Below are 25,956 nucleotides of genomic sequence, written 5' to 3' on the forward strand. Positions count from 1 at the left end.
AAGCTGATAAAAAGGTTTTTTTTAAAAAAAAAAGACGCTATAAGAAGCTGGACGTAAATTAATGAGGTGGGATACAATCACTCAACATTATATATGCAGATAGTTGCAGCTCTTTTATGTCTTTTTATTATAAGTTAAATAAAATTAAAATCAAGTTAGCAAAGAAGAAGGGTGCTTTGTAGCTTTTACTGTGAAGGGTGTAACAGGAAGTAGCTCCGCTTTGGTCCACTAGTTTCCCGGAGTAACTCCCCATCAGCGCGCTCCTGCCCGCACCGGAGACATGGGACTGAGGAGTCACCGAGGGGGAAACTCTTCAGCGACTCAACACAACAAACCAAACTAAGGAAAGCAGCTGTGGCTCACCATGTCGTCCGGACTCTTAATTTTCTTACCTGAGTTTTTAACTTTAACTCAGTGACTTTAAAAAAAAAAAAAAGGACCGGAAGAGAAGCTAGATAAATGACATCCGTGCATTTTTGATTACCTGGGGCAAAGTGCCACACCTTCGCTCACCAAGACAGGTAGGTTGAAACAGTGTTAGTTTTATTGCTAATCTTCGTTTGCTGCTTACAGTGAGTTTGAAAAAGCTGAATTTGAAAAGTGTTGCTGAGATGTTATTAAAGTGCTGTTTGACGGTTGTTCACCGTCAACAGGTGGACCGGTGCTGTGATGTCAGCCATATGGCGCAAGTGTCCACAGCAGACAGAACACAGGCACAGATAAAATAAAATGTAAGTGTGTTACAGTCGTGCTGTGCCACAGCAAAACAAACTTTAGTGTTTAAAACACACACATGGTTTTAGAGTATTTTGATTAGCATAGCTACAATTTGAGGCATTTTTTACAGTGACAGTGGAGGTGTGAGTGCACCTGCTGCACGTAGGACTCTTTAACCTACTGCGCTAAAACAACTAATGGAAATATAGGTATGTCATATAATTTTTTTTATAAGCTATTTTCCCAATGTAGCCCTTACCATTTATGAAAAACCTTTATAATAATTATAATAATAAAAATAGTTATTATTCTTCTCTGTCTTTTCCTGGCATGTGGGTGTAAGAAGTTTAACTACAGTGTTTGTAATTCAAATTTAAAGCATGCTTCGGTGGATGTAAGCCAGGCTAAAAATTTCCATAACACCCTGAGCCCTTTGGTCATGTTCAGGTGAACTGAATGAGAGTGTTGAAAACTGTTGTTATTGAGCTTTGTTGAGTTGGAGCAGACAGGTAGAGGAGCAGGAGGAGGTTGCAAGAGGAGTGGTGTCGATGTGGTGCCCACACACACACACACACACTCACTCATGTACATGGCCTTGGGCTGTGTTTGCACATCTAACACGCTGGCTCAGTGAACCCAGGGTCAATGGAGACTTTGTTTCTGGGTCTGTGACCTCGTGTACAGCTGTTATATGTCAGTGATGGCGTTTAGATTATTATAGAGAGTATAAAAGATGGATGGGGCCCGCTGTGACATCATCCAGTGGTTATGGAAGTTTCCTTGGAAAGCCTCCAGTTGTCGCCATCTTGTCGCCAACTGGACGGGTCTGAATGTGAAACTCATCAGCACTGCACGCTCATTGGTTAATGGCGTGTGACTGACAAGTAGCTTTCCGATGAGCATTTTCTTACTTTAAAAGTGACTATAAATGATTCAATATGACCAAACCTCACAAGTGAGACCATAAAACCATCATGAAAGTCACAAATAAAGGAAAGCAAGGGATTTTTCTTCCCCCTAGACAACCAAAAATGTTTCTCAGAACCATTTGGTGATTTGTTGTTGTTGACTCTTAAGTCACTTTCAAGATTCCTTCAACTTGCAGTTTTGTCCAAATTATTCCACAGATTTGTTGATAAAGAAAGCCATTGATTGCAGCAAGGTGCAAAATGTTCAGGTGTGTGAGCTCCACCCCTAAAAGCTCATTTAACTTTTCAAAGTATTTTCTTTGAGTAAAATTATGTCCCTAAAAATTAGCGTGGAGACTAGTGGAGTAAGGCAGGATCGAGTCACCACGCCTTGGCTGGTGATTTACACTCAGTGTATTAGCCCATTTGCTTGCCTTTAGTGGCTGACTCCACCCACTGGCAGCTTATTACACAAACCCAGACATTTAAAGTGCATGCAAATACCATTCGCCCCAGGTCTAGTTTGCTTTGTGCTGCAGGATCAGGACACAAACATGAGAACAACTCAGTGCTGGTGTTTACATTACAGTGTAGAAAATAGCTGGCACAGGTAATGTGTCTCTTTTACGTGGACGTGTTGAAGTGTACGAGCAGAGAAATCACTAAAAGGCCAATAAGATAACAGAACAAAGAGGTGCAGCACTAAAATGACCAGAATAAGAAGGGGAAAAGGCTTAAACCAACATGAGAAGCCTTCAGCGTACTGTACGAGGCAGTGAATGTAGGGCTGCTGAGTCATAGACGACCTGCATATCCGACATCCACCGATTGTGAAATCAGTACATTTTAAAAAACCATTGATTTAGGTTTCTTAGAATTGTGTTAGTCATGTTATAGTCAACAGTGGAATTTAGTCTGTGTAGGTTCAGTGAAAATTTTCACTTTCTTTGGGTGTTTTCACACCTTTGAAGTTCAGTCCGTTTAAATCGAATTCAGGTTCTTTCTTCCCCCTCTGTGTGGTTTATATGTGCAGGTGTGAACACGGGAGTTGCACTAAGCTGTGGACTGAGGCGTACAAGTATAATTTAAACACCTTTGCATTCTGGGACGTGGCAGGGTACCGCCTACTTGTTAAGTGATGAGGTGTCAACCGTGCTTCTGTGTCCAGGCTCCTACTGCGTTACTTGAGGCTTTTATCGTGTTTTATTTAATATAAACAAGACTCTAAAAATAATCTGTGGTTTTTCTCTGCCTTTCTGTTTTTCAACTTTACCTGTTCATGCGCAGCACATCTTTAAGGTCATGGTTTTAAACCCCACCATGTAACTACAGCCCGGCTCGCGATGTGAATCAAGATTTTGAGTGGATATACGAAGCTTAGGATCTGGAATTTTTCATAGTGAGTCATCCAGACCACGCAGTAGCATATTGATGACTAACCTCATGTTGTGGATGGATCATCTCGACCGTTCTTTTGATTGAAGTTGGCTCAGTTTTTGGCGTCTTTTTCCTGCCATGTGATTTAATTTGTGGCTGGCTGTCAGGGACCTTCAAATTGACTTTTACTGAGGGGAACAAATTTAATGTTCATCCTCCATCTTCATTCTGCTAAATGCAGGGGTAAGGAACTACAGGCCTCGAGAGCCGGTGTCCTGCAGCTTTTAGATGTGTCCTTGATCCAACACAGCTGATTTAAATGGCTAAATTAGCTCCTCAACATCTCTTGAAGTTCTCCAGAAGCCTGGTTATGACCTAATCATTTGAGTCAGGTGTGGTGACCCAGGGTGAGATCTAAAACCTGCAGGACACCAGCTCTCGAGGACTAACATTCCCTACCCCTGTGCTAATGTGTTTATATTATCCTAACTAGCTCTGTAGCTAGCCACCAAGTACCACACAATTAAATGGCACCTAGCCCAACCTCAAAAACCCTCCAAAGTTGCTGCTGTTCAGTTTTCTGTCTTTTATTCAAGTCTAAAGTATTAGCAGATTTTAGAAATCTCTCAGTGAGAACTTGGTATATCGTCTTTGCATAGAAGCTAGCATGCTAACTTCTGAGGTAATAAAAAAGTCCTGAGTACATAAATGTACATGCACGGTCACTATGGGTTTGCAACTGGCTGTAAAATTAATGAGAATTCTCTGCGTTATCCACCAGGCCACACTGCTTTCTTCCTGTTTTTGCTTTTGTTGTACTTCCGACCAATGAGCTAACTAACTGTCCGAAATCACGAGGTTTGTAGTGATGTGTTTTTGCTCACTTGGAGTTTTTTCTTTTCTGATTCGGACCACAGTAAATTAACTGTAGGTGTGAAAACGCCCTTAGAGAATCCATCAAAAGGGTCATCAGGATCATTGGCAGCACTTAAAGTTCACATGATGCTAGCCTCTGTATTTGCTAGCAAGATAGCAGGTAGATAGCATTTATTAATCTGCAGCCTGATGGAAAGATTGAGGTTGAGTGAAAGAACATTTTGGGAGTATCAGGACTATGTAAGACCAGTTTGTCATGCTCTGCCACCATACAGTCAGAATAAAAGCGTGCTGATCTATTATTACCTGCTAGCTGATGATCTGAAGCCTTTACTTTAATGATAGTGACCCTCTGATGAATAAACCATTGATGTAAATCTGGCCTTCGGGAGATAAGACTTTATTGTCAGAGTAGCTATACAGCAAAACTTTGTTCCATAGCAGGCAGTGCAGTGTTTGTGTACTTTGTGGTCTGTTTGTTTTTGGTTTATCATTAACATTTATTGTGTAAATCTGACTTTCCTTTGAACGCCCTGTCACTGGATGTGCATCTGGCCTTTATTTTCTTTATAGAAGAGGGTTATTTTTATTCAAATGTTTGACTTCTGTTCAAGGGCAACAATCATCAAGAAAACATGAACCAGTGTTCATTTTACATTCATTTCATCTGTTTTGCTTTGATTTATTAATTTCAAGATGATACTTCGGGCTGCTGCAAAGACCACGATTCATTATACTGAATAATTAATCAACAGTTTGGTCACTTTAAATATGTCCAAGTCCGTATCAGTGGTTAAAAGGGGTGCCTGCACGAGCTCACAAGTATATGAGATATCGTGCACGCGAAAAGCAAATGATGATAACACAAATGGAAGGATTGCGAGGAACGGAGAGGGCAAAAACACCGGCACAGGACCAGAACGGAGCAGCAGCAGGAGCTCCACAAATCCCACATGTGCCAGTCCCTGCTTTTTAATCATTAACTTGTTTTGTTTGACCCACAGTGGGTCACCTTGGGCACCAGGAAATTCTCACTTTTCTACACACAACAACTTAAAAATCAGTCAAAAGGAAAAAGAGCACTTCAAGTGTTCCTGTTGTGCACCATGGTGCAGTTGGTTTATGCAGATGTGAACACTGTAGTCGCACTCGGGTGTAGAGAGTGACAGCTGAGAGGAGGTTTTTGCAGTCTGGGTCCAGACGAACCCCAGAAGGGTTACTTTATGGGTGAATGTGACGGAAACCAACTACTAGGTGTACACATGTTTGGGCTTAACACCTTCCTGCAGCCAGGTATGCTTTGCATTCTGGGATGTAGCAGAGAATGTCTGCAGTACATCTTCCATATTGTTCAATAGTCCAGAACACAGCACCTTCTTCCAGTATAAGCTCTTCCTGCTCTGACTTCGTACACATCTGGCCAGTAAGCAGACAGAATGTTCTCACGTGGTTTGCAGTGACGCCTTTTAGTTCACTTGAAACTCATCAACTGATTTGGACTCAAGCAAATGGCCTATAGGTGTAAAAACCCTCTTGAAGTTGAGAGGTTTATTTCTGTTGTAAATTCATAGAAAGAGATCAGGAGACAGGGAGACGGTTAATGAAAACAGATTAAAAAAATTAATCTGCAGCAGTCTTGGTAGCAGGAAATGATTATTGTGATTTAACCAAGCAAATAAAAAGTGTGAAAACTTGAGTTTATGGTAAATTGAATCTCTGAGTTTTGTAGTGGTTTAGAGATAAAAGAATAACATCTGAAGACATCACCGTGGGGAAAATGAAAACACTTCATATTAGCTGCAGGCCTTGGTCCACTTTTTTATTAGCTGAACTTCTTTAATCAGTTCTGCCTGGCTGGCTGTGCGTTATTTAAAACTGAACTCTTCTCAGGCTCTTCGTGGGCTTGTTTACTTGCTAAAGCGCTGTGGAGGGCTCCTGGGTCAGGAGGATCCACGGGAGGAAAAGCAAGCAGCAGGTCTGTGCGCAGTGTGAGAGAGCGAGGCGAAGGGAGAGCTATTGATCAGTGTGGGCTGCTGGGTATTAGAGAGGAGACAGGACTTGTTTTCATCAGACTGCCGCCCAAGGCCATCACAAAAAGGATGTTTGTACACAGCACATCATATTACACATGCGCAAACACACACGCATGCACTCGCAGCTAAAATTAGAGGAGATATTTTCATATTTTGCAATGACACGCCGCTAACACGTTGTGTGATCGTGCACGCACTTGTTTACACAGCAGGCCGTACGTGGAGTTTAACGTGAAAAGAATGCCCGAGATTGTCCGCTAATGAGGAATGACTTCACGTAAATGGGTTGCCCTGACAACTCACCATGGATACACTCGCCTAATCACACCTGGCTCATTCAAATCAGCCACCTCAGCGTCAGCTAGCCGAGCTCACTTGTCAAACACACAAAATCCAGAGTGTCACTTTGAAGGAGAGACTCTGTCTGTCTCGTGCCACACATTGAAGAGTTCTTCCCGTCTTTGTGCGAGCTGCAGAAAATACTGATGAAATGCTCAAAAGTTCTGTGGGAAGCATTATCAGGTGTGCAAGGTTATCTCATCTTCGTTGTATAGCAAGTTATGAAAAGCAGGATAAAGCCATGGGACACTACACCGACTTTAAAATAGCGTATTGACATTTCAGCTTGATTTTAAAAGCCTCCGGGCAGATAAGAGGCCTAAATTGACCACCTTATCGAAGGCTACAGTTTCCTTTCAGCGGGGAAATGCAGAGGGTGACAACAGTCGCTGGTGATTATGAGGAAATCCAGTCAATAATTGCTTTGTTTTCAGTATTGCTTTGGGAGTATGTTTGTTTTAAGGCGTGCACGCATATGTGTGTGATAAAAGTCAGCAGCTTCGCAGCTCAGCAAAATGGAATCGGTTGTTGATCCGGTTTAGTTTAGTTTAGTTTAGTTTAACTCTAATGTGTGTGATACAGGTATCTGACAGGATGGTTACGTCTCCAAATCTACAAGGTGGTTCTTATTTCGGCTTTAGTGCCATTATGACTAGTTCATTATTTATCGTAGATACTGTTTTTTTTATTTAAAGATCATTTCTAAGCCGTCACAGCCTTTTGAGCACCGTGATCTCATCGTCATGTTGAAGAAACCAGTTTGAGATGATCTGAGTTTTGTGACATGAAGCGTTTTTCTGCTGGAAGCAGCCATCAGAAGATGGGTACACTGTGGTCGTAAAAGCTGCTATGCTCAGTTGGCGATAAGGGGTCCAAAGTGTGCCAACGAACTATCCCCCACATCATTACACCAGCAGCAGCCTGAACTGCTGATACAGGACAGGTTTGATTCATGCTTTGAACGTCAATTGTAGTCTAAATTTCCTATTCTTAGCCGACAGGAGTGGCACCAGGTGTGGTCTTCTGCTGCCCCTCCTTCAGAGATGCTCTTCTGCATGTCTTAATATGTAACGAGTGGTTATTGTTGCCTTCGGATCAGCTCAAACCTTTCTTCATCTTTCTGATGCTCAGGTTGAATTTCATGAGGTCGTCTCAACCATGTCTGCCTGTCTAAATGCACTGAGTTGCTGCCATGTGATTTGCTGATAAGATGATTATGTTAACGAGCAGGTGCACCCATATTGTGTATACATTTTAAATTCATCTATTTGAGTTAACGAATTATTCTGCTTTACAGCAAGGAAATGATCTCGTGTCACAGACTGAAGCTTGAAAGTTCAGGTGATAAAAGGGCCATTTTTATCTCACTGCCCCACACCTGCTCAAACTGCCAAAGCGAGGGTGACACTGCAGTCACAGTTGTCATGAGCAGTCCAGTCTTATGACAGCACCGCACTCCTCCTGTCTCGATCCCTCTGAGATCTCTTGCTTTTTGTGTTCGGGAAGAGCAGTTGCAGCAAATGGCTGCTGGTGTTTTGGTTTTGACACACTGTCCACACTGAATCAGCATGTCCACAGAGCTGCTTTATCTGTGCCTGTGTGTAGTGATTAAAACAGCCACACTGTCACACATTTCCTTTAGAGCTATACACAAATATATGAATACCCTGATATTCATTCAGTGTCCACAGGCAGTATCATTTTTGGTGGGTTTCAGGGCATGTCTGTAAGTTGAGGGAACAGTGACCGATATATCATTGTTGTTTTCACGTAAACACGAGATCCAAAGTGTAATTAAACAAAGAACATCTTATTTGAATAATTACTGTCATATAGGTGAGAGAGAAAGATGCTACATTGACTTCTATCAACAGAGAGAGCTGTAATTTTATTGGCTTATCATTAACTTGGTAAGATGGAACATGATCATCCAGACAAGCCTGACGTAGTCGTCTGGACAGAGCTGTCTAAGCAGCTTGTGGTTTTGAAGGTTGTGAAGCGTATGAAAGGCAGAGCCTAAAATATCAAGACGACCTCCAGGTTTGTACAGACAAAAGGTGGCAACCGTGGCTGTTTCCGTACAGGTTTCCCAGTCCGCATCCACAGTGCGGTGCTCACTGCACTCGGAGTTTCATGGAATAAGCAAAATACAACTATGTGCATGATTGGGGAAGCAGCAGAAAGAGCCCTTGTTGGTTTGGTATAAATGGAAGGAGGAGTGCTGGAAGCCCGGGGGTGGTTGGCAGTGATTTGGCCACCACTGCTGAGTCACCAACTGGAGGGTGTCACAGTAAAGGGTCAAAACACCCAGGGAAAGTTGGGCACCATCTGATGACATCAGCTCAAGGCCGAAGGCCACAGACGCTCTTGAATGCAGCATCCTTGTATAGGTTAATCAAGAAATCTTGATAGAAATCAACTGTGCTTTCAAGGAGATATAAAACAAGCAGAAATTCTCAGCTCTGGCTTTTTCTACTTTGAACAGAAATTGTATTTGCTGCATTCAGTGAACTCAGTCTAACTGCTTACTCACGATCTGCCAGCGATAAGCTGACTGAGAAACTTTAACACTTCTGTAGTGAAGCAAAAAAGAGCACCCATGAGTTCCAGGTGACCTGTCGGTTAACTTTTCCATGATAAATGAGGATTTTACACGTAGACTTCTGGTGTAAATATGAGAAAAATGTTTACTTCCTCTGCTGAACAACCTCTGAACCAAGACGCGTATACTCAGGTTTAATTGGCTGATGTGAAACGAGCCGTTGCGATTTGTCTGATGAAAACCTAACAAATGTCGCCCTGTATTTGTTTAGAAGTGAAAAGATTTCTTTTCAAATGTCTTTGTTGATATTTGAAAGTAAAACCTAAGAATATCTGTCCCATGCCCCGGGCCCTTAGGCCAACTCACACCTGGGCGGCTGTCTTGTTTCATATCAGCATTTTATTTTAAAACGCCTGCCTCAATGAACAGGGTGTGAGCTGTAACTGTACAAGCCGTGTTTAAGGTCCTCGTGATCCAAGAAATAAAAACTCATCAGTCAAATCCAATAAAATTGCTTTTCTAGCCTTTATTAGGCAGGAAACCAAGGACGGGGCACAGGGGAATGACATGCAGCTGCCCTGCAGCTTTTCAGCACGTGGGTCACCTGCTCAACCAAGAGAGCTATCAGAGAACCTAAAAACAGATTTGGTAAAAGTTTGGTGAAAAATGTAAAAAGAACCAACATTTCTCTAGGGAAGAAACTGGAACTTTTTCTATCATTTTATTGTTCATCTATACTTAATTACTTTGTAGTATAATTGGCCATGAAGGAGGTCTAATCAATAGGAAAAGCTGCCATGTATGACATCCCTGAATTAAAGCATCACAGTTGACTTCTGAGTTTAGATGAATGTTTCCAACATTTTTGAAGTACAAATAGAGAGATAATGATATATACGCTAGATAATAAAATAATCGTTTCATTTTATTACACATGTGAAAGTAAAGGTGAAAAACACGCAGCCCTCGTCTACATTTTAACATACATGACGTGGATCGTAGTGATGGAAATGTGCACAATGACAACATCCACTGCAGACAGAGAAAATAAACAAACTGAAATAACAGTCAGAGAGATGAATGTCAGACCAGTTGGCCCACTTTTCCCATCACCACACCTTACCAGTGTCACCAGCATGAACACGATCGCCCTTCTCACTGAGCCTAAATGCACAGAAACACTCAACTAGCCCGGAGCAAGTGTCAAGATTATTATTATTATATTATATTATGACTTTATAATGTGACAAACAGGTTACATAAGGCAGACTTTTCAGAGATCTATCAGATGACTGGACTCACACAGCAACAGAAGCATGTTGTCTGTAAAAGACTCGGCCTCTTTGTTGGAGCGTTCATTAGAAACCTTCCTTAGAAATATTCATATCTGCACCTCAGGCAGTACCTTTGTGAATTTTTGTTCAAAGACTGTCAGCAGAGAAGCAAACAGGGTGTTTATTTTGCCTATTAGCAAACCCCTATTGTTATTCCAGCTCCCTGTTCTGGTATCCAACCCTTGTCTACCAGTATTTTTGGCTATAGTGTTGGTATGTGTAATATTTGGAGCAGCAACTAAACTCTCATTGAAACAGAAACGATTTGTGGATGGATTTCAGCCCTACGTTATAAACTGATGGTATCAGATATATGACACTCGGGGAAGGATATCTCAAAGAGGTTTTTGTGTTTTGAGGTAGGGTTTCAGCAACAGTGACACCTTTGTCTGTCTTTTAAAGTTTGTGTCTTATAGTATTAAACACATCTGATGATTTTAACGTGGAAATAGCATTCAATTAAAATTTTATTAAGCCTCTCGTATAGCATGGTGCAATTCAAATAAAAACTAAGACGTGAAAACAATGATTTGATCTGGTAGCTGTTTCTAAAAAATGTTCCTCATTTGTTAAAGAAAAGTTGGTATCTTCCATGCAAACTGCAGGCAATCTGCTGTCAAAGCGATCACAAGGCGTTTTTCAGTGCAGCACTCTGAACGTCTGTGCAACCAGTTTCAGCTAAGGACTACCAGCAACTGCTCACCAACTGGACGGAAAGCAGTGTCAATGGCTGCCTAACGGTCGCCAGCCGGTCTCTAGGCCTGTGCGACTCGTGAGCAATGAGTTATCAGATAGGTTAAATCAACATCTGCTTGTAAACTTTGTAATATTAGTGTTTCTGCCCCTTGAAACTTTTGAGTTGTAATTATTTACTTCTTTTATAAATGCTGAAATGAAAACAGACATTTAGAGTTCATCTCTAACTCCTGACTTGACTGGTTTAAAATTGTATTAGCTGTTTTTCCCTGAATCAAGGTACCTGCTGTATTGCTGCCCTATATACAGAGAGTACAAGTCACCTTTTCAGTTGTTGTATCAACCACTCATCTCGTGTTATTATAAAAATAACTCCTCCACCCACAGACGATACCTTCCGTTTCCAAACAAAACTCTGAACAGGTCAAATCACCTTTAACCCGACTCTTTCTGTAGGAAGAATTATTTCAAGCCTCATCTTTCCAGATTAGATTTTTCCACCTCCAGCAACCCTTCACAAATGGCTCTGCCTGCCAGTTCTTCAGGTATCCCCTGGATTTCAATCCATTCCACATTTAGAGGACACTCTACAGCAATCTCACCTTTATTGCACCTGTTTCTCCAAGATGAAATGTTTCAATTTCCCCTGAAGAAAACCCAGAAAGCGAGAAAAATGGGAGCCCAGTAGGGCTGAACGATTATGGAAAATAATCTAATTGCGATTTTTTTGCCCCAATATTGCGATTGCGATGCGATATGCGATTATTTTTTAAGGTCTTTGTCTTCTGTATTATTAAACAAAGACAAGCAATACATCATATAGTATGGCCAATACTATATTACATTAATTTTAAACTGTTCTTTCCTGGAAGACAGACCTCTGTTATGATGACATGAGGTGATGCATGAATTGATGACTGACATTTTTATTTAACTTCTTCAATCACAACAGTATATTTGAACATACACAATAGTTTATTTTTAGCTTACAAACATCTGAGCATAAAGTGCTGACAAGGAACCCTGGTGTAAACATTAAAATGAAAGTCAGTACAATGTGCAGATTGCAGAAATATACATAAAAAAAATCAGTGGCTTTACCACACTCAGTTTTTCGACATCTGTGAACTACTAGACAGTCATTCAATTAAAAAATAATATTAAATAAATAAAACTAATAAATAAAAAATACACACATCTTACTGATCTCTGCAGTCAGTAACATTACACATAAAGTGCAAACATAATAGCAATTGTATAAACACACACACAAACACGCCTTTAAAGTTTAAAGGCGTGAAATTGGACGGTCTAGTTCTGATTAGCGTCACCGCTGTCTCGGTGGAGTTTAATAAACTCGGCCGTCTGCTTCTTGCTATCTAAAATATAACCAGACACTGGTGTAAATTCTCGACTGTCTCATACTTCTGTTTAATAAGTTTTCTGTTTGACGTTTAGTCAGCTGTGTGAAAACCAAGGAGGAACCCACCCGGGGGATTAATAAAGTTTTATTTTATCTAATCTAATAACTTTAATCTCAGCCAAACCGATTTACTCACGAACAAACAAAACACTGAAAAAAGCCCAACAATAACATTTTTAGGTTGTCTAAGTGACTTATATATTACGTTTAACCCGAGCAGCGAAACTCCGCGGTGATCTGAAAATGATGTGCCGGGAGTTGTGCCGTTCTCGGCCGCATCAGTAACCCTCGAGCTCCCGGCTAGCTGTCGAGCTGGTGGGTAGCAGACGCCTCTGAAAACGTCGAAGCACTTTTGCAAATATGGGATATCTTGATAAACCGAGCAGATATTTGATGTTTACACAACTACTTTCTCGCCTGAAAATATGTTAAAAGTTTATTTTGTGACCCAGAAAGATTAATAAGAGTAATTTTAAAACTTAGTAGCGGCCGCCATTGCTGGAAACTGGAGTTTGGCTGGGCCGCGCTATGAATTCTGGGATATGGTAGTAATTTGGACAGCCTTATAATCGCAGTATAATCGCAGCCTTTGCGGTTAGAAAATTGCACTTGATCATGTCGCGATATTATCGCAAATGCGATATATCGTTCAGCCCTAGAGCCCAGCCAAGCTGCCTGAGCTGAAATATCTCTCCCCTTCAGTAATTGTTCGACGATCTTCCCTATCATAAAAAACAGGAGCAATATATAATCTGTTGAGTGGCACAGAGAGCAGATAAAGGACTATTATTGCCAGCCAACAATGGCAAATATCTGAATGAATGATAGTCATTTGATGCACAGATTGAATCGTCAGTCTCATTATGAGTTTGGAAAGTCTCCAGGGGAACGTGATTGGTCATTTGGATGTTCTGAAATGAGTCTGTTACTAACTGTAAAGCCTGGTGGAGGGTTTAAAGGCTCGTTACAGATGGGCTTGTACCTCAGCTCCATCACTTGTACTTCTCATGCTGCGCGTGTGTTTTGGACATGTATAGAAAAGACGAACAGAGCCTCCCTATTACTTTTTGAACTCTTGCTTGGAAACTTCGGCTCTTGCATTTTGAGTATCGGGGGTTCATTTGAAGCCAACAGTCAAAGACACGTGCTTAGTAGTATTACCTAACATTCACTGTAAAAAGAAAAAAAAAAAGTATAAGGACTCTTAGTGCACACCAAGTCAGATTATTCTTCAAATAAATTAATGGAAATTGGTGCAAAACAACAAAAAAGCAAGATTTCGAGGTCCATCTCAGATACTTGTATGACTCAAAGCTACAACAACCAGTGGCTGCACATATTTTTGAGCCAAAGCATCCACCCCCCTAATCAGTTATGAGCCTTAATATTTAAATTTAAACAAATGAGTTGTATGAATATTAATAAAGGGTGTAATAAGCTATACAGAGGAAAACTAACTTTTCTACTAGGCTATAAACACGTTTTCTGCTGCATTTTAACCTGCGAGTCTGGGGATTGACTTGGTTTTGGAGCCAGCTGACCACAGTCACATTTTAACATTTTAGTTAACCTAACATGCATGTCTTTGGACTACAAGACTAAGCCCAGAGGCACAAAGGCATAAAGAACATGCAAATTACACACAGGAAGGCCCCAGCCAATGCTGGTATTCAAACCAGGAACCTTCTTGCTATGGTGTCACAGTGCTAACCACAGTTTTATTTCATTTGAAGACAAAAATAAAATATTTGAAGAATTTTCTAGAAACTACAGTTGGAAAATAAATGTAGTAGATTGACACTTCAGGAATCTCTTCTGAAAATAACCACACAGATATATTTATATACACCATCACACACAGCCATTTGCCAGCTTATTCTAACATTAAATAGTCTAAAACAGCAACTGTTGAGCTCGATAGCGGCTAAATTTAACTCAGGTTAGTGATTGGCTCTTTAACCTTTTTTAAACACCAAAAAGACTCAGGTCATAATTATAGCTTCTCCTGAACTATATCGTAAAATCAGTCCTTTGTGTTGTTTATGGGAGGGAATCATTATCTAACATGAAACACTACTTTTCATTTCTAGCTCAACATTTTTCAAGACATGTTGCACGGCGTGTGAACAGGTGACTGTGGTAGCGGTTGCTTGTGTGGGCGTATCTTTGAGTTGCTGGGTCATCAGTCTGACCTCTGTTCCTGTCTTTAGTGACTTGGTGTTTGTTGCTGGTCGTTCCCACACCTCCCAGATGAATCCAGTGCCCCCGGCTGACCCTGAAGCCAAAGCGTGGCCTCAGTGATGCCGTAAAGTTTCTTAAACGTTGAGAAGAAGAGACGGGCGATCCTTTTTCGAGTGACAACTTTCACATACACAAAATCTTTGCATAAAAAAGAAAAACAGTCGAAACGACTCTCTGACTGCCCGTCACGTGCACCACGTTAAAAACAATCGATTTGCTTTACCAAAGGTTGATCTTATAACACATAATAGTGATGGGAACTCGCGGATGTGCACTGCACTTGTTCCCTTCTCCCTGCGTATCAGTGCCTATTTACTCTGCAAACACAGCATGGCAACTAGACACCGAGGAGCCTGAACATACAAGAGCCTGCCCTGTTAATCGTGTTTGTCTGGTCGTTTTCTGTAAGCCGGGGTTTTGGGAGTTGTCTTGGGCTTTAATGCTGATGTCTCTTAGTTATCGGAGCTGTGACGTAACCGTTGAGTTACTCATCGGCCCTTTGCCACTTTAAGAAGCATTTGTGTCATCTCTGGCCGGCAGGACTAGTTCCCCTCTGACTGCGAGCCGTTTGTGCTGACTAGCAGCAGAAGGAGTAGCCCGAGGCAGGTAACACTACAATCACATTGTCAGCACTGACACAACCTAGAACCAGTTTTTGCCTTGCAAATTTGCAACCCAACTCCATTCTGATGCAAAACAGCTTTTTCCGACCCAGGCAGCCAGCCATTAGTCATTCCGCCTGACGGTGTGTCCTCCCTGGATGTAAACCAAAACACAGCAAAATATACAGGCACCTGGCCCTCAGGTGTAAGTTTCCTCTGGAGAGAATAAACAGAAATAGTCAGAATTTCTACTGTTTGTTTGAATCTTTATTTCAACATCTTTCCTCAGTAGTTTACATAACCTACTGTAAACCTTAATTTGAGGGCTTTTTTTAAATGATTCGGATGTTTTTGTTTTGTGTGGCTTCTCATAAAAACTCATCTCAAAACCAGAGTAATTGTGGGATATTTGTTTCTAGGTTACCAACCAAACTATAGGAGTATTAAAAATATTTGGACTGAAAATAATACTCATAAAAATAGTGTGGCATGCATCACGCTCTCAGGTTTTCCTAACCTTTTCCAATTCCCATGATTTGACACATGAGAGGGAAAGTCATGAGATCGACTGCAGGGCTAAATATTTTTGAGATCTTGTGCTGTCTTGTCTTTGTGGTGAATTTAATATTGCGCTTAATGGAAATTATTATCTTTTGAGCAGCAGATCAAAAAAGCAGAATTAAGTTATGCAATTGTACAAAAATCTTAGCATGCAGCAAGTATCAGCAGTATTAGCATTTAATGCTCTGTTTGGAGACTTTGCCCTGCTCATATTCAAATATTTGGCGTAAGCAGATTTTGTCTAGCGATAAAACATTAGCCCTCTGTGTATAAACACTGTTGTAGGGAAATGTCAGATATAGTAGATAATATGTGACGCTTCTCTTTTGGACAGTCGGGGAACAAAACCATAAACATCCTGACTGATAAAGGTAAAGAAGAAGAAAAAATACATGTTTCAGTTTCTCAAATGGGATTATCTGCTTGAATTATCCTTCTGTTTGTACAGGGTTGGGCCAGAATATACAAAAAAACACGATGTAAACAAGACGCCATAATTAACCCCTGTTATTAAACAGCAAAAGGCAAAAACTCGAAGCTGGTTACCAACATCAACATGTAAAGTTAACACAGGCTCAGTGTTGTTTGACTGTCTGAGAAAAAGCAAAGAGTAAATATAAAAACTTAGCCTGTGTGTAAATGTGTTATATTGTACAGAAGTAAGTGTTCTTGTTTATCGCCATGTGTCAATAGAACAACAAAATCACTGCAAACTTGTTTACAGCTAATGGAAAAATATATACCACATGTATATAAAATATAAAACACTTTACATTTTAGTCACTGTGGGGTCACCACAGCAGGTCCCTCCTGACACAACCCGAGACATGTGATCTGGCATTTTCTTTTTCTTTTTTACGTACTAGGTGAATGTTTAAACCACACCTTCATCATTAGAGTAACCGTGAAGTAAAACAGTAATCAGAGACTCGGTAATGTCAAACAAGAATGCGAAACGGCGCAAAGCCATGGGACGGTAACACTTGTTGTTTGTTCAGTTAAAAAAAAAATCTTTTGACTGAAATATGTTTGAAATCTTCATTTTACCACATGTGGCTTTTATTTTTTTTAATACAGGAAAAACACAGAGGAGTGAGTCAAATTGAAGTTAGTAATTACCTTAATTAGTCCACTGTCACAGCACTTTATAATCCATGTGCTCCCACATTGTTGTGTTTTTTTTGTTGTTTTTAATCTGGAGTTAAAACGAGGTGCCAAGAATGTGCTAAAGTTATTCATAGACATAATGAATTTCTAACAATTCAGACAGATGCAATTATGCAGAAGGATTTAGGACCACTTATTGCACAGATACAGTATTTGGCAGAGGAGGCCCCGAGTTTGAGGATGCTCCCCAAAGAGTCCCAGCAGCCTGCAAGACTGCAGCACATTAAAACATCCTCGAGGGCATACAGAGCAGAAATCAGCAGACACAAGTCTCTGAGATGTGGAATATACATAATGCACAAGGAAAGAAATGCCACGGCACAACAAGAAAACAGGAGGAGGGAGAAGGCTGCACATCCAGCAGCCTGAGCGATCGGAGGGTTGAGAGCAGGAGCTTGTCAGATGATTATTGACCTGCCTGAATGTGACTTGTAATTCTAAAAGTCGGCTCCTAGTGACTTTGGCTCTCCATTAATGCGATAGTTCCTGAAACCCGCTGGGAAATTACCTCTTCTCTCACTCCCTTCCAGAAGATAAGGGACACTTCGGCAGGGCGGGTGCTCGCCAGAGCAACAGTGTGTGAAACAGAGTCCTCTATTTAAAGCGCAGTCTGTCAAACCGCTGGGCCTCTCTGCCACTATGAATTGCACTCAGCGTTTTGCACCCCCTTGGCTTTCTCATAAGTAGCTGCGAATGTGTCAGAGGTCCCCATGAAAATGTAGATGAATTGCTGCTGAGGAGATGGCTTCAGCCATGTTAAAGTCAAGCCCACCTCAAATCGTGAGAGAAGAGGACAGAGGCCACTCTGAGACGAGAGCGTGCTACCGAGATTGATTCTGTGTGCATGCTGAGATTTTTGTTGTTTTTTTTTCCTGCGTGCTCAGTGCGTACACCCACCTCTGGCTCTGGATTCCTTATATGTCTTTGCACACAGCAGCAGACCTGTAGGAGGATAATTAGACGTCTTGGGAGAGCTAAGTCATGCTTTGTTGCTTTTCCACAAAAAATGCCGGCTTGCATGCTTAAAAAACGGGGTGGGGGAATGAAAAAAAGGAGTGACCCAGCCGTGATGGAGTGATAGCCTTGCTTGTCTGGCGGCTTGTACCATTATATAAATCAACACACCCTTGTTTGCTTTTCTTCAATCGATCCAACACGAGACGCAAATTTGCCGGTCCCACAAGCATTTTTCAAAGCAATACTCCAAACAGAGTCCACCTGAGGTCTTGGCTCATTTCTTTCAGGACTATGAACAAAGATGTATCGAGTCCCACAGCACCTGAGACCTTTTACATCATACAAGCCTGGTCTTACTGCAGCTTAAAAATACTCAGGAGTAATGGGTACAGATTGCCCGAGCGGTGGCACGTTCATGTGTTCCATGCTGGTTTCTAATGGTGAACAAATCATAAAATGACCGCAGCACAACAATAAATTGATCCCAGTGTGATGCTTGTTGTAGGTTGAATGGTAAATGGTAAATGGCCTGTATTTATATAGCGCTTTACTAGTCCCTAAGGACCCCAAAGCGCTTTACATATCCAGTCATCCACCCATTCACACACACATTCACACACTGGTGATGGCAAGCTACATTGTAGCCACAGCCACCCTGGGGCGCACTGACAGAGGCGAGGCTGCCGGACACTGGCGCCACCGGGCCCTCTGACCACCACCAGTAGGCAACGGGTGAAGTGTCTTGCCCAAGGACACAACGACCGAGACTGTCCAAGCCGGGGCTCGAACCGGCAACCTTCCGATTACAAGGCGAACTCCCAACTCTTGAGCCACGATCGCCCCTATCCAGGTATCCAGGTTGGTCGTCTACTAGTGCTGAGTGATTAGTCAGATTTTATTTTCAGCTTTCTTTTAATGTATAAAAACAAGATAACTGAGGTAAAACTAAAACTACTGTGCTGCATTTCATTTCACAGCGATGCTCTGGTTTTGTCTTGGGTTATAAATCCAGCACCACCCATTTTTCTCCATCACTAAAAGCCCAAAAACCCACGCGCTCTTTAGATTTACCTGAGCAAAGATGCAAAATCTTTATAGAGAAAGTAAAAGTTACACGAAGGTATCTGTGAATCTATAATGAACAGCATAATGACGTCAGCATCTGAAACCACAACCAGTTGGCAACCGGCTAAGTCGAGTCTCCTGTTGTAAAGAGGCACGTTGCAGATGAGTTGTGCTCATCGGCACAGACCGACTCAGATTGATTGCAAAGTGTTGGCGGTGTCTCTGCGTTCATTATTAAGATTGCAGTTATTTTGCAAACCGTTGAACGATAGACTTTGAGGTCAGAAACAATTGCCAGTCTGGGCCTAACTCCTAGCCAGGTGACCTCATGCCACATCTTTTTATGGTTTCCCGTTCAGGGATGTTTCCTCTAAGAATAGCAGAATGTTTTGGCGTTGAATACATAATGAATAATGATATCCCTGGAGTTGATGAGTAATCATGTTATGTTATACTATGTTATCGCATAGTAATGCTGAGAACAGGAACCTTGAATTGCTGCCATCACAGCAGTAAAAGTGGATCAAGTGGTTGCTTCAATGAGGCCTACTTCCAACTTATTTAGCTGAATCCCACCAACTCATTTAAGTTTACCTCCATCCAAGTCCAATTATATGAACTGCATCTACTGTACATGTTAAATTATTTATCTTTTTTTTCTGTGTTTACAAAAATTACTGTTTTCCAAGCTGAACAGGAACATCCATCCATTCTCTTCCACTTATCCAATTCAGGGTCCCGGGATGGCGCTAGAGTCTATCCCAGCTATCATAGGGAGGAGGGGGAGACCCCGGACAGGTCTCCAGCCTGTCGCCTGCTATTTATAACACCAGACAGATCGTTTAAATGAAGTCCAGCAGTGTTTTTATGCTACTCCCTAACATCATGATATGGTGTACAATTTTCTCTTCAGCAATGACAAAGACATTATCCCCTATAATTAATTCCTTGTTGACAATGTGTCTCTGCGCCAGTGTCACCCTATAATTTCTGTCACCACATTACACTCGTGGAGCTTATTCTGATCGAAGGAGTCAGCTAGAACCAAAAATAAAGCGCAGCAAGGTCAGAGAGGTAAGGTTAGGAAGAGAAGTTGTTTTCTCAGGTGGCCACGCAGCCTTTCCTTTTTCTCGCCAAAGAGACAGAGTGTCCTCTACCTCCCTCGATCTCTGCCTCTCTCCTTCGCGTTCAGACAAGCCCGTTCAAGACTCGGTGATTAATTATTTATCCAGGCAATGAAATGCCAAAGCCTGAAGAAACATACCACCAGGAGAGAAAAGGTCACTCTCATCCTGCACATGGGTACAACACACTCACACAACAGTGATGAATGGCAATAACATCTCTATCGGCACTTCAGGCAGACAGAGTTTTCATGCCGATGTTCTAATAGCATCCAAAAGCAAGGGCAGAGCAAAAAAACGGGGTGAAATCTTCAGGAGAGCCCTGAAAAAGCTCTGGTTCCTAAACCCATCGGTATGTCAGAGGTGGTAAACGGTCCGATCCACAGCAGTGTGTGTGTGTGTGTGTGTGTGTGTGTGTGTGTGTGTGTGTGTGTCCAGTATAGTAAACTGCAACCTTTCCTTGCGGTGAAAATGATATGTGCATGTTTTGACACCTGAGAGTTTGCGTGCTCAGTTTAGTTGAAGGGTGTCTGTGTGATTAAACTTTGATAACTTTGTTCATGTCTCTCTGCAGCTCCACGACACAGCTAGCCAAATGGGGTGCCAATGCTGCCGGATGATTAAAAGGTGAGAAGTGTTTCCTCTTGTTGTGTTTCTGTTCTTTTCTTTGTGCGCCACTTCTCCGTCTTACGCAGTCATCGTCCTTTTTGTATATTGTCACAACACTGATGCTCAGTAAAACCCCACAGTAATCAAGAACTCCCTCAAGAACTCTTGTTACGGAGAAAAGGAGGAGGGAGGAGGGAAGAGAAAGAGGAAGGGTTGCTCTACCAGGAAGGGTGTGTGTGTAAAGAATTACAAGAAAACCATATAAAGATGTCACACCACTTCCATATTTACCTGTTGGGTCACTTTGAGTTTGCTAAGGGTTTATAAGTAGTGTCATGCGCTACAAAACTAAAAGACTTTCATACAAGTAGGAATTTCTTTTTCTTCCCAAAAAGATGATTTGACTAAAGTAAAAAGAGGAGTTTTGATTTTGGAATAGGCCAAAATGTTATTTTAGACAGTTTGGTGTTGGCACAGGGTTTTCCAGTGGGTGCATTTTATCTTAAAGCTGATTGTTTCCATTTATTAAAAGGGTTGATTCTTGGAAATGTTCAAGGTTTTCATCAGGGGTTATAAAGTCAGGTTTCACAACTGCAGTATCACTTAAAAAAAAATCACTATTTACAAGTTAATCACACTGTGACTTTTAGCTGTATTTATAGCTATATAAAATGCTCACTCAGATAATTGTCTCCCACTTTTTTTCTCACTCTGTCTTGGTGTAACCACTAGCTGAACGGGGATTGCCTGATCTTTTCTTGCAGAACAGCTAAGAAAATAACCCCCACATATATGATATACCGTATTTTCCGCACTATAAGGCACACTTAAAATCCTTTAATTTTCTCAAAAATCGACAGTGCGCCTAATAATCCGGTGTGCCTTATGTATGAATTCTGGTTGTGTTTACTGACCTTTAACCAATTTTACTTGATACACGGCAATCAAAAATCTGTCAAAAACTGTTTTAGTAAGCTTGCTAAGCTACGAAGCTGCACCGCTTGATAAATTGTCAGAGCATTACGGCTACCGTAGTCAGGAGCCTCACTGAGTAATCTGGGTCCAAAACTCCATCCGCTTCAGGTCCCAAAGTCAAACGAACACTGTTAAAGAGTTAAAACGGTCTAAATTATTTCATCTGTAATAAAATGATCAGTGTTGCTGCTTTACCAGGTGTAACAATTAAGTTTAACATCCAGGCATCTATGAAAACAGAATTTATTCAATTCAACGGAGTTAGAAGTTAGCAGGAAGTTAGCTCGCTAGCTTCCACCTAAACATGATATAGCATGTTCTGACTGAGAGATTTCTGAAAAAATTAAAATGTACAGCTCTGCTATCATTTCCAACATAAATGAAGACAGAAAACTAAGCAGTGACGTTTGTAGGGTTACTGAAGTTGGCCTAGCTGGTATATAATGATGTCCTACGTGATCGCTAGCGACACAGCTATGTTAGCATAACATAAACACAGTGAAGCTGGAGGATGAACGCTAACTTCTTTCCACTCGACAAAAGTTAATGTGAGGTTTCCTGATGGTTGGAGACAAATGCAATTGCATGGCAAGATGCTGTAAATGGACCAAACTTCAGTCAGGAGAACAACTGAGATAATCCATCCACAATACAAGGTTAGTCATTAATATACTGCAACAACATGGGAATAGAGCAGCTGCCAGAGAATTCAACATTAATGAATCAATGGTAGGGAAGTGGAGGAAGCAAGAAGAATGAGTTGAGTAAAGTTTGACTTATCTGACTGTTTTGTTTCACTTATTGCGCCTTAATGGTCCAAAAATACAGTATTAATTTTTTACTCACTCTAATGGGTCTCCATATACCTCTAAACAGCTCCTCAATAACAACCTCTAACTGTTGATTTCCCAATGTCACTCGTCAGTGCCACTTCTAATGTCTTCTTGGCCACTTAATGATTTCTTGTCTGTTTCATGCCGATAGTGAGAGGCCTATTTATAATACGTTTGCTTTGCGAGCCCCATGTGGATACTTAGTACAAACTGTGAGTCGATATGCCGATAGCCTTCACCTCCATGTTACTGTATTTTTTTAAATTAATTTTTTGCCGGGCTGCCTAGTCATTAAAGCCTACACGACATCGTTGTCAGGGCTCGACATCACTGTGCTTTGTGAGGCGATCGAGGAGACAGAATAGGGCAGAGAAACAAGGCCTTGATTGCAGATTAATGAATGTGCACACAGCTATTCACATACCAGAGTCATAATCCCACTACACAGCTGTTTTTTTTTTTTTGTTTTTTTTTCTTTCCCATGTCAAAAGATACATATGTGAATGCTTGTGACAAGCACGCATTCCTCTGTAATTGTCTGGAGTGTCACATTTCTGGGATTAACAGGATTGGGGAGGGGGGCTGGCATGGCTGGGCCTTTAGATTACTGGATCAGCAGTAGGAGTGGTTCATCAAATCTAAGAGGAACAATCACAAACAAGTCTGACTTATTGTGGTGGATGGAGTCGGCATGAATGGAGAAATCTTTGATCGGGGTATCTTGGGCGTGCACGCTTTGCGAACCCTTCGCTGGAGTATTTCCTTTGAACTTCACAGTGCAAGGTGGAAGTTCTCATCCACTTAAGACATAGGTGTCAAACTCTGGCCCGCGGGCCAAATTTGGCCCGCAGCCTAATTACATTTGGCCCGCAAAGCCATAACAAATTACTATTAGAGCTGGCCTACTGGTATTATACAGCTAATATATATATTGTTTAGTATTAAGCTTTGCTTGTTCCATATTCAGTTTTTCAGCAAAACGTGTTTGAGTCCATAAGAAAAGATTCATTCTCATATCTGGAGGAATAAATATATTTCAATAAATATTAATGTTAGCCCGCGACTTTGTTCCAGTTTTGAATTTTGGCCCACTGTGTATTTGAGGTTGACACCCCTGACTTAAGAGGACAAAGTGCCTCACATTGAAAAGATTAGGATGTTCATCACAGCTCTAATGGTTTCACTGGCATAAAATCTATAGGCACCTCTGCACCATTGTATTTCAGAACAGATGCAATCAGCTTTAATTTCTGTAGCACATGAGGGAAAGTAGTATTGTGCTTGTGCACGTGTCTAATCACTGAACTGCCTGTGAATGATCGTCATCGGCTCTAAAGCGAGCGCTCTGAAGAATCAACTTGAGCAACATGTATGCAAAGAATATGTTGCCTCTTTTTTTTTTTTTTTTTTTTTTTTTTTTTTTGGCCGTCCACTCCAGCAAAAGACCAAAACCAGAAAGTTTGAGCAGTGTGTCATTTATTTAGTTTTGCTCTCTGGTGATAGGCGTCCTGTCGTCGTCCCCCGCAAGTCTTTTTATCCAGCTTTATGAATTATATTTTTTTTCTGTAGTAAAACGCCCTGTGCATCTCTCACTTTTCTGAAAGTACACCTCAAATTTCACCTTGGCAGCGGTGCTGCCCAGGAGCAAAAGAAATGGAAAACATTCATTTTCTCAGCTTTCCACTGAGAGGGGAGAAGGAAATGATGCAGGGTGAGAGAGAGGTGCTTAAGTCAGTGGGTGAGCGCACGTGTGTGTGACTGTAACCGCGTAGGCAGGTGGCTTTGTGTTTGTGTGTCTGCGTACTGGGAGGGAAGACAGAATGCTGCAATTTAATCGATCTGCACGTTTGAAAGTTATCTTCTTAATTCTAAGGACTTCTTGAGCTCATGTTGAATACTGAACAGTGAAGAGTGAAGCCAAAGGAGGGTTAGATTAAAAAAAAAAAAAAACGGAGACAAGTGAACATGACAACTTAAGACGAAGCAGGCGGGAGGTGAGAAAAGCTTGAGGGAAGATGTTGAAATGAAGGAGAAGTCAAGTGCGAAGCTGTAGAAGATTAGTGAGCTGCAGCTACACAACGGTGACGCTGAAGGAGACGCGAGGAGGAGGAGGTTGTTTTGGAACAGGAGCTCCTGGAGAGGTGAAAGATGGAGGCTGGCAGGGTGGAGGAAAAAACACATGAAATGAAGAAAATATGGGCGTGAAAAACACAAGCTGCTCGCAGCAGGCGATGTCTGACAGACTGTTATGCCATCCCCACCGCAAACCCCCCACCCTCGCCAACACTTGTAATACCTGTCGAGGCGTGAGCGTGAGAGCAAGCCATCTTTTACTTGTACTGCTTTTACTACTTTGCCTCGTGTCCTTGTAAGAACATCCTTCAAAGTGGAGGTATCAGGTTGTCGTTATGTCCGCGAGGGGATACTTACTGTGCCATAAATGAGCTTTAATTAGTCTCAGACCTTTGCTGACCTCTAGCATCTTTTGAGGAATTGGGACGACATCAACGAATCTCTGGCCACACGTGTCACTGCGATATACACAGGGAAAGTCATTTCACAGCAGGGATAGCAAAGTAGGTGAGAGCAAATGTTCAACAAAAACATCAAATGAGGCAGCGACACATGAGGGCGATGTAATGTGTCGGTGTTACTTTTCATGGCATTTTATTATTCTGATTGAAAACAGACGTTTGTTAAATTGATTTGTCACAATGCCACTGTTTAACTCGGTATCACTCGCCCCAAAGAGCCAATTGAGCACCTTTTTCTAAAACACTTGACTTTATTTGTATGTACTTGGAATAAAATTCACAATAATACATTTCCTTGCATATAAGAAGTTAGCTAACAGTTAGCATCTTGTAAAATCTAGCATTAGCAAAAAAAACCCCATTTGATTATAGTTAAATTTAATTTACTTTATACTTAATTTAAAGCGACAGCGTTGATTTGTGAGGAATTTGTTTACTCTTCTCTCTGAAGTTGGCGTAATCGGGTCGTTAATTGATGACGTGACGAATCCTACTTCCGGGCCTAAAGTAGTCTGCGTTTAATATGGCTTTTGTGTTGTTAACATGTTTAATGTTTTGTATTTTCTTCTATTTAATCTCAAAAAGCTCCTAAAACAGTCAGTGATCACTGTTGACCTCCCTCGGATTACCGCTAATCATTTATTTAAGCTCAGTTTTTAAAACCTTAGGATGTAACTACAGCCCAGCCCATGCAGCAGTATATGAATGACTAACCTCGTATTATGGATGGATTATCTCAGTTGTTCTCCTGGCTGAAGTTTGGTCCTTTTACAGCATCCTGCCATGCGATTACATTTGTTTCTGACCACCGAGAACACTCACATTAACTTTTATCGAGTGCAGAAAAAAGTTAGCTTGTTTATATTATGCTAACATAGCTGTGTCGCTAGCGGTCACGTAGCACATCATTATATAGCAGCTAGCCCAACTTCAGTAACCCTACAAACGTCACTGCTGTTTAGTTTTCTGTCTTCATTTATGCTGGAAGTGATAGCAGAGCTGTACGTTTTAATTTGTTTCCAAAACCCCGCAGTCAGGACATG

At 41.4% G+C, this 25,956-nt stretch overlaps 1 protein-coding gene across 3 annotated transcripts in view; it reads left to right on the plus strand.

Moving 5' to 3' along the window:
• Positions 1 to 243: 243 nt before the first annotated feature.
• LOC146714850 (uncharacterized) overlaps positions 244 to 25,956 on the plus strand; it is a 29,780-nt gene continuing 4,067 nt past the window's right edge. The window contains exons 1-3 of one of the 3 annotated variants that reach the window (XM_085451184.1): positions 244 to 521; positions 654 to 731; positions 20,537 to 20,589. In XM_085451184.1, coding sequence (XP_085307310.1) covers positions 20,558 to 20,589 — 32 coding nt within the window. In that variant the 5' untranslated portion in view covers positions 244 to 521; positions 654 to 731; positions 20,537 to 20,557. Of the gene's footprint in view, positions 522 to 653; positions 732 to 772; positions 927 to 20,536; positions 20,590 to 25,956 lie in introns of those variants that run through there. The other 2 variants (XM_085451183.1, XM_085451185.1) reach the window with 2 other exon arrangements.

Source organism: Copadichromis virginalis, linkage group LG3, assembly GCF_057382275.1.
Source record: "Copadichromis virginalis isolate Kocher_CV1m ecotype Utaka linkage group LG3, C_Virginalis_male_GT1.1, whole genome shotgun sequence".
In the NCBI taxonomy this organism is placed as follows: Eukaryota; Metazoa; Chordata; class Actinopteri; order Cichliformes; family Cichlidae; genus Copadichromis; species Copadichromis virginalis.